We start from the raw sequence: 14282 nt of genomic DNA on the forward strand, positions 1-14282 counted from the left end.
TCGTAAAAAAAAAAAAGTATACATCATTTGTATTTAAAGCGCTCAAACATGTAACAAACACTGTCATGGTTCTTTAATAACTAATAACCTTTGTGAAATCATGAAGCCTTACCCCTGAACCGCAGAAGCGGCCGAGTCGATGTGAGTTAGCGTCGTACCCGTTGTACAGCTCGATGTAGTCATAACCACAGTCAGCTTCCTCCTCTACCTCAAACGTGATGAAGCTCAGCTCGATGCCGTAACCCTGTTCAGCCGTCAGCAGCCACTCACAGTCAGTGTGACCTGGGTAATTGTTGTCTCCAAACTGGGAGTGAGAGTAGAGGTTCTTCTGACGAGCTTCTGCTTTCAGACGACCTCCACACTCTGAGGAGAGACAGATGGAGGGAAAGGTATCGTCATACAAAGTTTTGACCTGAAAAATGTGGCATTTGTTAGATTTTGTGTTGATCCAGACATTCTTAAAACTCAAGTCAGGTTTCATGAATAATTTCCATCATGTATGTGCTCTTAAGAACCACTAGAGGGGGATATTGCTCTTAAAAATGAATAAAACTTGAGAAATTCAAGCTGGGGACCGTGAGTGATGCTCTTTCTGCAAACACAAAAACTCACAAACAAAAAGCCATTTTAACGTCAGTAACAGACATGAACTCAAACACATTTCCACACAGACACACACCTGTGGAGTGTGTAGCTTGGAAACCCTTCCTTTGTACTGAAGCGTCAGAGATGAAGCGGAGGTACATCTTGTTTCCGGTGGAGACCAGAGGCTCTGGGATTTTACTGCCACACAGTCGACCCAAGATGGCTGCCGTGTCACTGTCCCCATCGAAGGCCTCCAGATGGTCATACGCACACTCCTGATGCTGCTCGATCTCAAACTCGTTGAAGGTCTGGACAGGTGGAGGCAGAGAGATCGACAGAGAGAAATGGATGAGTGAGATATGCGTGAGTGTTGAAACAAGACCTGTTGACCTCGCCGTTAAATGTCTTCATAGGAACAGTTTCTTTGGTAGAAAGTAGTTCCAATGAAAACTGAAATCTTATTCAAATACTGTGAGCACCAAAAATTAAACTGTATTTATTTCCATTACTGGGATGATTTTATTTTGTAATTTGGGTGAAATTACCCTTTAAAACTACAACGGTACACACGTGTTGCATTTATGTGATTATAAATTTGTACCTGGTAAGGAACTACAAAATATTTAACTTTCCATTTTGCAGAAGTTGTATAGTCTGTTTTTAAAAATAAATAAAGATGACATCCTCATCCCTGGTCTCTCTAAATACAATCAGTTAGAAAATGATGAAGAATGAAATCCAAAAGTTGTTTAAGGCACTTTTCCGCACAAACTGTCTTTGACTTCTTCAAAAAAAATGCTCCTGAGGGAAACTGACACGTTAGCTTTACCTGCTCTTCCTGTTTCGCACAGTTTAAATTTGTACATGTAGTAATAACAGAGAGATACAGAAAATATAATATTCAGTGGTGTTTAGAGGCCTGTAGAGTCTGTTTATGGAAAGAAAATCAGAGACTCCGTGACAGGACTCAAAGCACAGGAGCCTGACGGCAAGGCAGTGTGAGAAAGAGAAGAAAACTAATGAGAGTGTATCCTTTGTAAAAGCTGTCACTATATTGTGTCTTCATTAAAAGCCATTTTCTTCATAGTGTCTCTCTGACTTGGCAACTAATTATTTGATAGAAAAAGTATTACTGCACAAACAAGCTTGGCTGTAAATGAACCAAAAGAACCTTAAAGCTCTCACACCACTAACTCAGCGGACTGTGAAAAGAAAAGACTAGTTTTTGAAAGAGATCCTCAGAATACTGCACATACTTTTTTTTGTCTTTGACTGATGCAGACAGACATCTGTCTCTCCAAACATCATTAGCAGAGGGTCATTTCCAATAAGATATAGGTGTCCTAAAATTTCAATCTGTGCTAATGTGGTTAAAATGATTTAATCTGTGTTTTATGTTTGTTTTTTTTGGATGCTATATATTTCTTTACGGTGTGATTTAGGTAGATGCGATGAGAAGAACTTTTTTGTCTTATTTTCTTTGTTAGAGAGCTGTTTAAAAAAAAAAAAAAAAGAATGTGTTTGCATATTTAATACATCGCAGAAGAAACCCCCTGCCTCCCTCCGTCTTTGCCTACACATTGCTTACACGCTGACATGCATGTACACAGAGTCACGATTCATAATCTAATCAAGTCACTGTGAGCTGACTCATAACACCTTGCAGGCCTCTCTCCCACGCACAGTCACACACCCCTCTGATTGTCTCCTGAGCCGTGCTCCATCACGCCACCACAAACCACCACACTGCGCTGATTTTTACAAACCAGACGGGAGGAGAAGGGAGAGCGAAGGTGGGCTGATGTGAGGATGTCGTTACTGAGAGGGCAAGTGTTTGATTTGGAGGATGGTGATGGCTTCCAGATGTTTCTAACTGTAGCTCGGATGAGACACTGGTTTCTGGATCTGTTTACTGTTCCCAAGTGAATTGTGTGTGTGTGTGTGTGTGTGTGTGTGTGTGTGTGTGAGAGAGACAGACAGAGTAAAGAAGCAATAACAGAGTGACCTTCATGGCTATGTGCAGATTTCTGGTATTAAATTTATCCCGCTGTGATGTCATTACTGTGGATATAGAGAGCACCCCTGCTAATCTCAACACACACGCACACACGCACGCACGCACACACACACACACACAAATCTGTGTATAGATCACATGTAGTCACACACTCAAAAGGTGTGATTACATGGTGCAAAGAACCGTCGATGTGTCATCGTAGCTGATGATGTAATATGTTTTTGGTTGCGTAAGCGATCATAAGAGATTATCAAAACTAAATGACAGCTGATGGCAATTTTGATAACATGTGAGGAGCAAAGTCCTTATATTCTGCAGGACTACACACTGCGGACTGTGTGTGTGTGTGTGTGTGTGTGCGTGTGCGTGTGTGTCTAGACCAGGAATGTGTCTACATTTAATAAAGACTGCACTGTGTTTGTGTGTGTGACACTACCTGCATTTGGGAACATGAGTAGATTTTAGGAGGATTATCTGAAGCACGCTTTGTGAATGTGAGCATGTGTGTGACTGTCCGCTCCTGCATTTGCATCTTTGTGAGGACCAAGTTGAGTTTTACGTTTGTGATATACACGCTTTTTAGCGCTGAAATGAGTAGTTGATTAATCTATTAGTCAACTTGCAGAAAATGGATTGGCAACTACAGCGTTTTGACAACCAATAAATCATGTAAGTTATTTCTCAACCTTAAGTTTAGCTGCTTTTCTTTGTCTTCAGCCATAGTGAACTGGATATCTTCAAGTTTTAGACTGTTGGTCGGATGAAACAAGCAAGTCAATTGTCAACTTTCTGTTTTATTAATGGATTCTGTTCTTTTCTCATTTCTGTTTTACTGAACTGTTAACAATATGTTGCCATAAGAAAGCATGTATGCAAAGCCTACGTACATAACCTGTATAAAAAGGTTAAATGTGGTTGCGATGGTCAAGGTTAGTGAATGTATAATGCCACTGAGAGTCCTCACAGGTACAGAAGGACATACGTGTGTGTGTGTGTGTGTGTGTGTGTGTGTGTCTAGACCACTCCATCACCTCGGCAAGTTGAGTGTGCAAACGGCGCTAAGCATCTTCTGTGAACGTACCTGAGACGAGAGATTCTCCATTCACACTAACACTGTTAGTTAAACACCATCTGTCTGAGCTAATGTGCTGTCACATAAGTTTAGATTATCTCCTCTCTCTCTGTCTCTCTCTCTTCTTATGACAAATGACCATGCAAATCTGAATTAGAACTTTTTAACCTCAATTATCCATGATGCGCATGGACCTTAATCAGAACTGTGTTTCTGATTCAGTTTAATAAATAAGTACAACTGCAGTTACTTAGAAAACTATCTGTGTCGACACATAAATTCTTACACACTCAAACGTATGCATGTGTGCACACATGCAGCTTGCGCGCACACACACACACACACACACACACAGAAAGACACAAAGACACAGATGGCCACTGCCCAAGGCCTCTTTCTAACGCATGAGCACACGCTTGCAGTTAGCCCGATTATAAAAACATGCGCTTTCTCCCCCGTTCACATTTGGGTTTCATATGTGGAACATACAAAAGAGAGACCATCGTGTAAGAAGGAGGAGTGGGGGGGGGCAGCCTGAGGCTTTTACATAACCTACAGACAGAATAATGTATTGTTATGAGGGAAAGAGGCATCCCAGTAATGCTCAAGAACATGGTCTATGTGGAGTGAGAGAGAGAAGCTGCTTCATTTGATGCACACTTACAATCTTGACTCGGTGCCCCGGTGTGGCTGTGATGTCCCAGGTGCACTCCTTACGGCTGGGATACTTGTCTGGCCAGTTAGGGCTGCTCAGGGTCCCACTGGGGCTGTGGATCTTATGCTCACACTCAGCTGGACACACACACACACACACACGCACACACACAGAAACACGCAAGCACACACATGGAGAGGAAGTTAAAATCGTGGCTGCACAGGAAAAGGTCAAAGGAAATGGAAAGAGAACAGGAAGGAGAGAAACGAGAGAACCAAACTAGAGAGAAAAGATCTCAAAGAAACACATCCTGGTGACAAGTTCAGTGTGAATTCCATATGCACACACGCTTCTCACAAAGACTGTGCTGCATTAGGGCTTTACGTAGCTCCTGCACTGTGGCAACCTTGTGCACAGACAAAGAACTAAAAGAATAAAAAGAATTTCTTGGATTAACAACACCTTAACCTATAAACAATGATAAAATGTAACGTTTTGTATATAATTAGCAGTAGCACGAGAATGAATGTTAAATTTTATATTCATGTACAAGTCAGCCATAACCTACATACAGTATTTAAAGGGAAGTTCGTTTCATTTTTTAGTATCTTATGTGAACCTTGAATACTACTATTTATAGAAGCAACAATCCAATATATTCATCAATTATAGACTAACAAAATATGTTAAAAAAAAATTTTTTTTTAAACTGTTCCTACATTTATTGCAAACACTGCAGTCTGAGGGGCTAAGCCTTAGTGAGTGAATGTTTGGGAGCGTTGCAGATTCATTCTGGATATGTTCAGTGACTCTGTTGCAGGGTTTTGTTCCTGACTGCAAGGACAAAGAGTCTGAGCTCTGATTTGCACCTTCGGCTCTTCCCTGATGAGAACTTTCTTCATTTCTCTATCACATTATGGAAACAATTACTCTGTTATTGCCACTGGTTGCTTTTAAGGATTTATCTCAGAAAACAGTTTTTGGGCTTCTCAATATCATGGTGCCATGGTGCACAACTGTAGCCTCCTCAGCGCAGACCGATGGCAACAGATTCCCATGATAAAGCCAAAAAAAGACAAACAAGTACTTTGAAATTTACTGTAACATAGCAGCTTGGTTTCAGTTGTCACTATCGGGTAAGTGACTAACTGTAGCTGTAATACTCTACTTCATGATAAAACATCAGCTGCGGGCCAATATTTTAGCATGCTAACCACTGTGATGCAACTGTTTCTGCTTAAAAGCTGCTTTCATCTTGGAGAGTTTGCATCAATTACAAACTGCACCAAAAAGCTATCCAGAGCAGCTTTCAGAGACAGACATGAAAAAGGAATACAGTATGTGTGTGTGTGTGTGTTTGTGTTTGTGTGTATGGTGTAGGTTAGATGAGCGGAGTGGCACAATGAAGGTGATGGGAGGCAGGAGGCATTTACGAGACAACGAGATGTATTCCAGACAGTTTTTATTTAGAGTCAGATAAACTGAACCCATGTACAGAATGAGACGGACGGATTTACAAGAACAATGTAAAAATGTAAAGGAGAGTTTTCCAACATGCGATGTAATGAATACAGATGTCATATCCCACACAAACTATTGCCACACTTTATAGACCTTCATACTGTCAGCAGTTAAAAAAACAAACTACTTTCATGATGTAGATTTTAGCTCCGACATTGAATTGTGCCATAATTATCTTGTCTGACACAGCATCAAAAGTAAATCTTTTCACATTATCAGGTTGGTGCATCACAATATTAACAGTAAGTAGGTAAAAAATTGATCATTTTCCAGTTTAACAGATGTTTTCATTTCATGAAAAGGAAGAAACTAAATCTCTGAGACTATAAAGAATACTGATTTTAAGTGTTCTTGTCTTTGTTTCTTTTCTGCTGCAGGTGTCTCACAGTCTTACACACCTCTGGCAGGTGAGCAGCATCACTTACATCACTCCAACATGTTAACAGCACATGTCAGGCTATCCAAATGTCTCTCCACACGTTGGAACTATCTCACACACATACAGTATGTATGTATATATATATGTATGTATGTATGTATGTACATAACCAAACGAATACAAGCTGTGTGATAGGAATATGTCTGTGTGTGTGTGTACATGACTCTGCAAGCTTACTGGGTCAAGCTGGTCTAATGCATACATAACACACACACACACACTCCAACACACACACACTCACACTCACACAGGAAGGCAGCGCTACATGCAAAGCTTTCAAGCTCCCAGATGTTTGAAACATGAGTCTTTTTATGAGCAGTGCAGGGAGCCTTTGGTGAGGTGTGTATGTGAGTATTGATGTGGTGTGTACGTGCACACGTTCAAAAGTTCAACTTCAAAGAGCTGAGTATAATATGTCAATTCAACAGTTGTGTATATGCATGTGTGTGCACATGGGAAAGTGCCGGGGACTTTTAATAAATAATGTTTTCTGTCAAACTGAAACCGAGCCCGCCCCCTGTGTGTCTGTTTCTCACACATAAACACACATCACAGTAAACACAGCTTTGGTGACTTGCAGGCAGAGCTGTTTGTAGTTCAACTCAAATCCCAAGTCATGTCAGACAAGTTCAGGTTAAGTTTAAAGTCTAAAGAATAGTAGTGGTTCACAACCCCTCAGCTGCAGACCAGTACTGACCAGCATGGACCAGCCACAAATCATTTTCTAAAAGGGCTGTGAGGAACAATATGATTGAGGAAGAAATCTGTATAATAACTTTATATCTTCATAAGCTATTTTTACAGTGGTAACCATGAACTTGTGCAGTCATTTTGTGCTGCATACACTGTCTGCATGTGCTGTGTTGCTATTATTGTTCGATTGATAACGATGTTGCAATCCTAGACACTGCTCCTTTAAGAAAAGTAAAGCTGGATTGATTCTTTTACATAACTGACTCCAAGTGCTTTCAGTGCACAGGCCTAATAATTATATATAATATAATGTAATTATATATAATATTAAAGGTATGTTGCAAAGCCTGTCTGACACGTTTCTTTCTGGATTTAAATAAGTCAAACCTTGAGACTTGAATGTTTTTCAGGTATCAGCAATCAAGTCTGACTTGAGACTGACTCCTGCCCGAGTCCAAAGCCTCAAGTCTACAGCTCTGCTTGCAGTGTGGAAACGTGTGTGTAAAAAAAAAAAAAAAGCAAACCTTCCCTCAAATAGAGAGGGTCAGTCTGTTGTCATGCGGACTCTGATGTGGGTAGACAGAGTAGGGATTGTATGATGGACGATGACTGTTTTTATGAATGAGCACATGCTTGTGTGGATGTGTAAGGGCGTGCATGTGCGCACCAATGTTTTTATGCCAGTGTGTGTGTGGATGTGAATGTACGTGAAACCCACCTTCCTTACAGTCATGTTTGTTCTCATGCAGTACAAAGCCATGGCGACACTGACAAACGTAAGAGCCCACTGTGTTGATGCACTCGTGCTGGCAGCCGCCGTTGTCCTTGCTGCACTCATCTTTGTCTGTGAGAGATACACATGCAACACATCACTCATGTGGAAACAGCAAAGAGACGGGGTGGAGAGAAGCAAGAGGTCAAGCGGGGGAGAGGAGTGGAAGGATGAGACTTTAAGGACAGGGTGGGGGGGGTGGGGAGTGTTGAGAAAGAAAAGATTATAAGTAAAGTACAGCAGGGGAAAGGCAGAAAGAGAAAGAGAAGGAAGTCAAATCAAACTTGGAAGGTGAGGTTGGTGAAGAAAAAGGGTGCAGTACAAATTAGTGAAAGTGACCGAAATGGATGAACAAAAACCAGGAGAAGTAGCTGACATGTTCGCCCAGAATGTCATTCAACTGCCAAGTTTAACTTTTTTAAGAAAAGGCTGACAGTTTAAGCCCAACAGGACGGCCAAAAAAGCAGGACCATCACAGCTTTAAACACCGTCTGCAGCCCAAATTGTTCCAATGCTAACATCTAAAGATTTGTTAAAGAAAGGTTAGAGGAAACGGAGGTCTAATAATAGAAAGTAGTGATAAACATTAGCGTTAATAGGAAGTGAGAAAAACCACCTCAAAAGACAAAAGACACCTACAATGAGTTAAGTTCATTAGTGTGTGTCGGGTTCAGTTGGCCTGTAAAACTGTCTTTGTGCTACTCTTCAGAGTCATGGCTACAGCTGTTCTGCGGTCAAACGTCTCTTGACCTTAAAAGAGCTGTTTTCAGATCAGCTGTGCTCTCCTCGGGGCCAGACCACCACTGCTATATCAGTCTGATGTGCTCACCCCGCCAACTGACGAGAAGCTGACGGGAGCTTCAGCCCGTCTTCACATCTGAATCCCAGAAGCCTTAAAGTATGAATCTGGAAACTCGAGACCTACTTATGTGTCATTTCTATGTCCCAACATCACAGTACATGGTAGGATATGTGGGACATTAAGTTGCCATGGTGACTCCTAAATGTAGACCACATATTCTCCCTATAAATAAACTGATTAGATTTTGAAGAACTTTGCTCCATAAATTTGCATACTAACAAGGAGAACTGATTTTCTTCAAAGTACAATAACGCCTAACTACTCAATATAAAATGATTGCATTACAACAAATACAATAATTTTTTTTTTTCTTTTTGGTAATTAATAGCTGCTTATAATGTATTTTATGATGTTGGTACAGCAAGGCAGGTAAAGTGCTTAAGGATTTAAATTATGTATGTATGTATATAAATTAAATATGTTATGTGTATAATATACATTCTGTGAGGAGATGGTTTTGAGATCTAAGCTAGAGAGAGACCTTCAAAGAATAGTTTTGGGGAATGTTTTTTAAGTTAGCTAAGACTGTTGATACCACTCTCATGTCTGTCTGGTATGGTATGAAGTTACAGTCAGCAGACGCTTATCTTAGCTTAGCATAAAGACTGGGACCAGGGGGAAACTGCTAGCCTGGCTTTCTGAAGATGGCCTAGCAGCACCTCTATACTCAAACCCAAGACTCATGATTTTATACATATTTCCCCAAAACTCAGACTGACATATTTATTACCTTTAAAAACATTGGGATCTCAACTTAAATTTTGTGGATTTGAACAATGTATGAACATAAAACAGATGACTGATTGATATATTAGGACTTATATAAAAGGGGCCAACACAACTAAGGTGTTATCTCGCTCCTCGTGTATTTTCTCTCCCTCATCCTCTAATTTGTGTCCTTTTCTAACCACAGGGCTTCTCCACCAGGGTGGCTGGGTGATTACAAAGCCCTATAGTGAGGCTGAACACTGGGGGAACGAAGTGGATCAATGAGTGGAGGTGGAAGGAGCTCAGTGTGGGGCTGCCACATTGACAACGGCAAGAGTGTCAGAGGCAGAAAGAGAGAGCTGGAGACGGACAGATGACCGCACAGGAAGACTGAAGAGCGTAGAAGACAGAGCAGTGTGTGTGTGTGTGTGTGTGTGTGTGTGTGTATGTGTGGTGTGTTTGTGAGTGTGAGTAAGGGATAGATTCCTATAAAGAGATGTGAGATTAGACACAGACGCCGAGTCTCACCTCACCTCAAGAGCTTGTGAATCAAACTAGATCTGCTTTTAATGAAACCACTAAATCCTTTTCTCTCTCTCTCCCTCTCCTACTCCTTGTGTGTGTGTGTGCGTGTGTGTGTGTGTGTGTGCGTGTGTGTGTGTGCGCGTGTGCGTGTGTGCGTGCGTGTGTGTGTGTGTCTGTGTCTGATGTGGTATTACGGTGCTATTGTGGGCTCAGTCTCACCCTATCACAGGGTAAGAAGCTTTGCAGTTGATGCTACACAGTGTTCATTGTAGCTTTCTTCAGGTCAAGCACACAATGTCCACATGCACACACACATGCACGCACACACAAACACACACACAGACACACACTCACATGGATTAGTAGTGTGTGGGAGGTTGAAGGGACCTCCCTAAAGCTGCTGGCTTGTCGCCAACCAAAAGCTATCCCTGGAAGTTTCTGACAATAGTTGAGCCACTCACACAACAACTTTTAACACATACACACAAACACATCATCTGTGTCCGAGTAAGTCATTCCTCCACAACCACACTCCACTGAGCAGTTGAACTTTGTGTTCCAGGTGTTCTGCAGGTAGCTGAATGTACTTCCTCTGAGGCAGGAGGAAGTCACTACATGTTAAAATGAAGCTGCCCTTTGAAGCAGAGAGAAACCACCTTCCTAAAGCTGTTATTATCTGATGTCAGCATCCAACAAATTCATCCCTGCTACAGCGAGTAGGGGACATTTGTTGTGTTTTTACTGGAACATCACAGCTGTGTCCAAATTCCATACTATGTACTAATACTGGATGTATTTTCAGTATATAGTGTTCACGCTTGGAAAGTAAACAAATTTAATTAAATAATATGCATACTATGTTCACTTGATTTCTTTAAGGTGGTGCTAATGGATACTGTTGTCCCATAATGCAATGCACAAGAGAAGAGTTTCTCACAGCAGCAAAACATTAAAACAAATTGTGGACAGTGGTGACATTCCTGAAACATCTCAGACAATAAAAAAGTAAGAAATCTTTCCATTTTGGGAATTTCCTACACCTGAAAATCCGTTGGTAAGTTTTTCTTATATAAATGTACTCTATAGGACGTTATGGAGGAGAATGCACATGAAATCATTAAGCTGATGTTCAAACTGTTCCACTCTTATATATTACATTAGACCATTAGACAGGAGAAATTTGAAGATCAATAAAATAATACTGTAATAATCTATTCTCACAATAAGACTCTGTTGCAAATCAATAAATATGAACATTATCATTTATTCCCGCCCGGCCCTTGTTGATGCAGAGTTTAATAGTAGCCAGTATGGAATTGAGACACAGCACATGTTTCCCTCTGGAGGAGAATGGATTAAACAATGATCCACACCATCAAAACAGGATCCATCCATTCCCTCAAATCACATAGTAGACCTGAGCCAATCAGAGATGCCGATTGTGAGGTCATGTTACCTCTGACCTTTGATGAGGCTGCCAGCTTGTTGTTGATACGGCCACGAGTGGGAGAGCGGCCGTGCTTTATGTCCTGGCATGACTCAAACACAAACATACGCTCCTGACACAGAGCCAGCCTGTCTGGGGGAGGGAGGGCAGAGCGCAGGGTGGGTGCAGGAGGCCAGAGAGCCGGTGGAGGCTCAGGAGGCACAGCATGACAGACAGACACAGCACATGAAGACAAGCAGACAAACTGATACTGTATGGACACAGGCGTATACACGTACATATATATATATATGGACACTTCCACAAATGCAAGCAAACATACACAAACACAATGGCACAAAGCAGAAGTGGGCAGACATGAAATTTAATATAGGAATCCCTATGTTCGGCTGATGAATTCTCCCAGAGCCAGTTTTCCTGTATTTTGCGAAGGCAAATGAAACTTAAATAATCAGCCTAGCGTCCTAGAAGCTCTGCTCATGTTGTATAAGTCTGCACAACACACTTGAGTAACTACAAAAATAATTTTCCACCTGTTACAAACCCCTCATATTAGTCATACTCCACCCAAAATGTTTTACACTCTCCTGGGTTTAAAAAGGGTTTGTAGTGCGGGTGGCAGCAGCTGCGATCAGCGTGTAATTATGTCACTTAAAATGGATTCCAGCTGTGAAATATCAGTCCACAGTAACTTCTCACACAGCTCCCTTTCAGGTGTCCTTACGCATGTTCACAATGCTCCAAACGTTCAACATTTTTGCACAGATATTGCACAGATTTCACTCACCCATGAGGAAGACATACACACCCACACACGTACCGGACACACTCACACACTTGTCCTACCTGAGAAGAAGTGAGCCTTGAAGCCTTTCTTGGAGACGGTGTTGTCAGACTTGAACTCAATTCTCATGTTATTGTATTGAGAGGTGATGACCTCAGGGACCTCGGTGCCACAGTATTTCCCATGTAGCTTAGAGTCAGACGAGAGGCCGCTCCGCACCTCCACGTAGTCGTATTTACAGACCTAAACACACAAATAAGGCTTCTGTAACGCACACAAGGCTGTGGCTGCTATGGTCAGGATCTTCCTTTTACTCTAATTAACATAATACAGACAAACACACAGACACACTCACCTCGTTCCCCTCCAGCTCAAAGGCCTCAAACTGCATGGAGATGCGATACTGAGTGGGAGCGACCACCTGCCACACACAGTTCTTGTTTGGTGGATACTCTTTAGGCCAACCTGGAGTGCTGATCGTCCCATTCAGCTTAGAGAGAAGACCACCACATGCCGCTGCAAACACACAGACACAAACCATTCAGAAACTGACCCAGTTAGGAAGAACGTGGAACGGAGACCTGAGTGCTGTTTAAGCTTTTATGGTCCTTAGGTTTTCCTGCTTTATTGGTTATATTCCTCTTTGTTTTTTGCATATTTTACAAATAGTAAACGTGGGGAGAGACGGGTGGTATGACATTAAACATACAGTAGGTCCCCATAGGTCACCTCTCTCCCCTCATTTCCTGTCGCCTCTATAGTATCAACTGTCCTATAAAAGGCAAATTGAAAATCCTAAAATACAGAAAATATTATGTGTTTCATCAGCTAGAAGGACAGAATGCAGTTGTTGCACCTTCAAAAGTTGACTTCATATTAAGGAGCAGGACTCCACAACTAATGCTGCAGCCCACAGTGAAGTAGTAGGGAGCTGTTTTTGTTTTTATCCAGTCTTGGTTTCAGATTCACTAGTTTTCATAATTGCGAACTATTGCATTTGTGGTTGCACAAAATCCAGCCTGTCATGTCCATAATTTTTCTAACACAGCTGTGAGCCATCATGGTTGAGCAGTTGGCTTTGTGCACTGGGGTTGGGATTTTACTGCCACAGCTGTGTGTAGCGTTAATTTTGGTCAGGAGAGTGATATTTCTGATATAGTTAAGGCTGGAATGTGGAAAGCCTCTGCTTCAACCAATCCCAGTGGGAATATTTTTTTCCCAGAGCCCCCAGAGTCAGCTAAAAGGAAATGTGCTTGGAAAGTCATCGCTACTAATGTTTGTTAATTTCAACGGGAAGTGGGCAACGTTACTCACAAAGCACCTGTCTGCTTCACCACAGGTTCTCCTCACACCACAACACATTTCCTGACTTGGCCCAGTTGTTTCTCGTGACCCTGTTCTCACCACCAGGCTGAGCGTTAGACAGCTAAAGTGTATGAGAATATATTTTCAAACTCATAGGTTTTTTGTTTGTTTGTTTGTTTGTTTTTTGGAAAATCCACTTGCTATAACATTTTCCCACACTTTAATTTACTGGGGATGCCAATGTAACTACTGCTCTTCGAAGAAATGCAGCAAAAACCACAATTTGGATATTCCACTAGCAGAGGTTTTTCTCTCTGCCTCAGAAGTGGTTTGTTCAGTTGTTTCAGTATGTGGGTCATTACGGGTAGTTAATCTATTTCGTGGGATTAAAGGACGTTCACAGCATTTGTGGCACTGGAACAACGAGGCATGTGGCTTTGTGTCAGAAAGATGTTTTTTCCTGTTGATGGAGGCTGGTTGGATGTTTTTTTTTCTGATGAGTTAGACTCATATCCTACAGTAACACACAAAAGAATGCACATGCAATCATGAGTTTAGCATACCACACACACACACACACACACACACACACACACACACACACACACACACACACACACACACACACACACACACACACACACACACACAGTTACCTTCACAGCTCTTCTTGTCAGGAGCTAGTTCATAGCCAGGGTCACAGGCACACTTGAAGCTGCCGAGAGTGTTTACACACCTCTGTTCACATCCACCATTGTCTGGTTTGGCACACTCATCCTCCTCTGAAAAACACACACGTCAGAGCACATTTTCACACACTTTAAGAATGCTTTGGTCCACAAGCCATATGAGAAAACACAACCAACCGACACGCACACAACCACACAATTGTACACA

General features: G+C 41.7%; 1 protein-coding gene across 2 annotated transcripts in view; it reads right to left on the reverse strand.

The window, feature by feature from the left end:
- tll1 (tolloid like 1) overlaps nt 1-14282 on the reverse strand; it is a 47545-nt gene that overhangs the window by 2304 nt on the left and 30959 nt on the right. Inside the window, exons 14-20 of one of the 2 annotated variants that reach the window (XM_022738140.1) lie at nt 14042-14167; nt 12436-12596; nt 12143-12323; nt 7710-7826; nt 4339-4466; nt 680-893; nt 113-363 (exon numbers count right to left, since the gene is read on the reverse strand). In XM_022738140.1, the coding sequence (XP_022593861.1) occupies nt 113-363; nt 680-893; nt 4339-4466; nt 7710-7826; nt 12143-12323; nt 12436-12596; nt 14042-14167 (1178 nt within the window). Of the gene's footprint in view, nt 1-112; nt 364-679; nt 894-4338; nt 4467-7700; nt 7827-12142; nt 12324-12435; nt 12597-14041; nt 14168-14282 lie in introns of both variants that reach the window. The other variant, XM_022738139.1, reaches the window with a different exon arrangement.

The sequence above is a fragment of the Seriola dumerili genome, unplaced genomic scaffold (assembly GCF_002260705.1).
Source record: "Seriola dumerili isolate Sdu_G_001 unplaced genomic scaffold, Sdu_1.0 BDQW01000035.1, whole genome shotgun sequence".
Taxonomy (NCBI): Eukaryota; Metazoa; Chordata; class Actinopteri; order Carangiformes; family Carangidae; genus Seriola; species Seriola dumerili.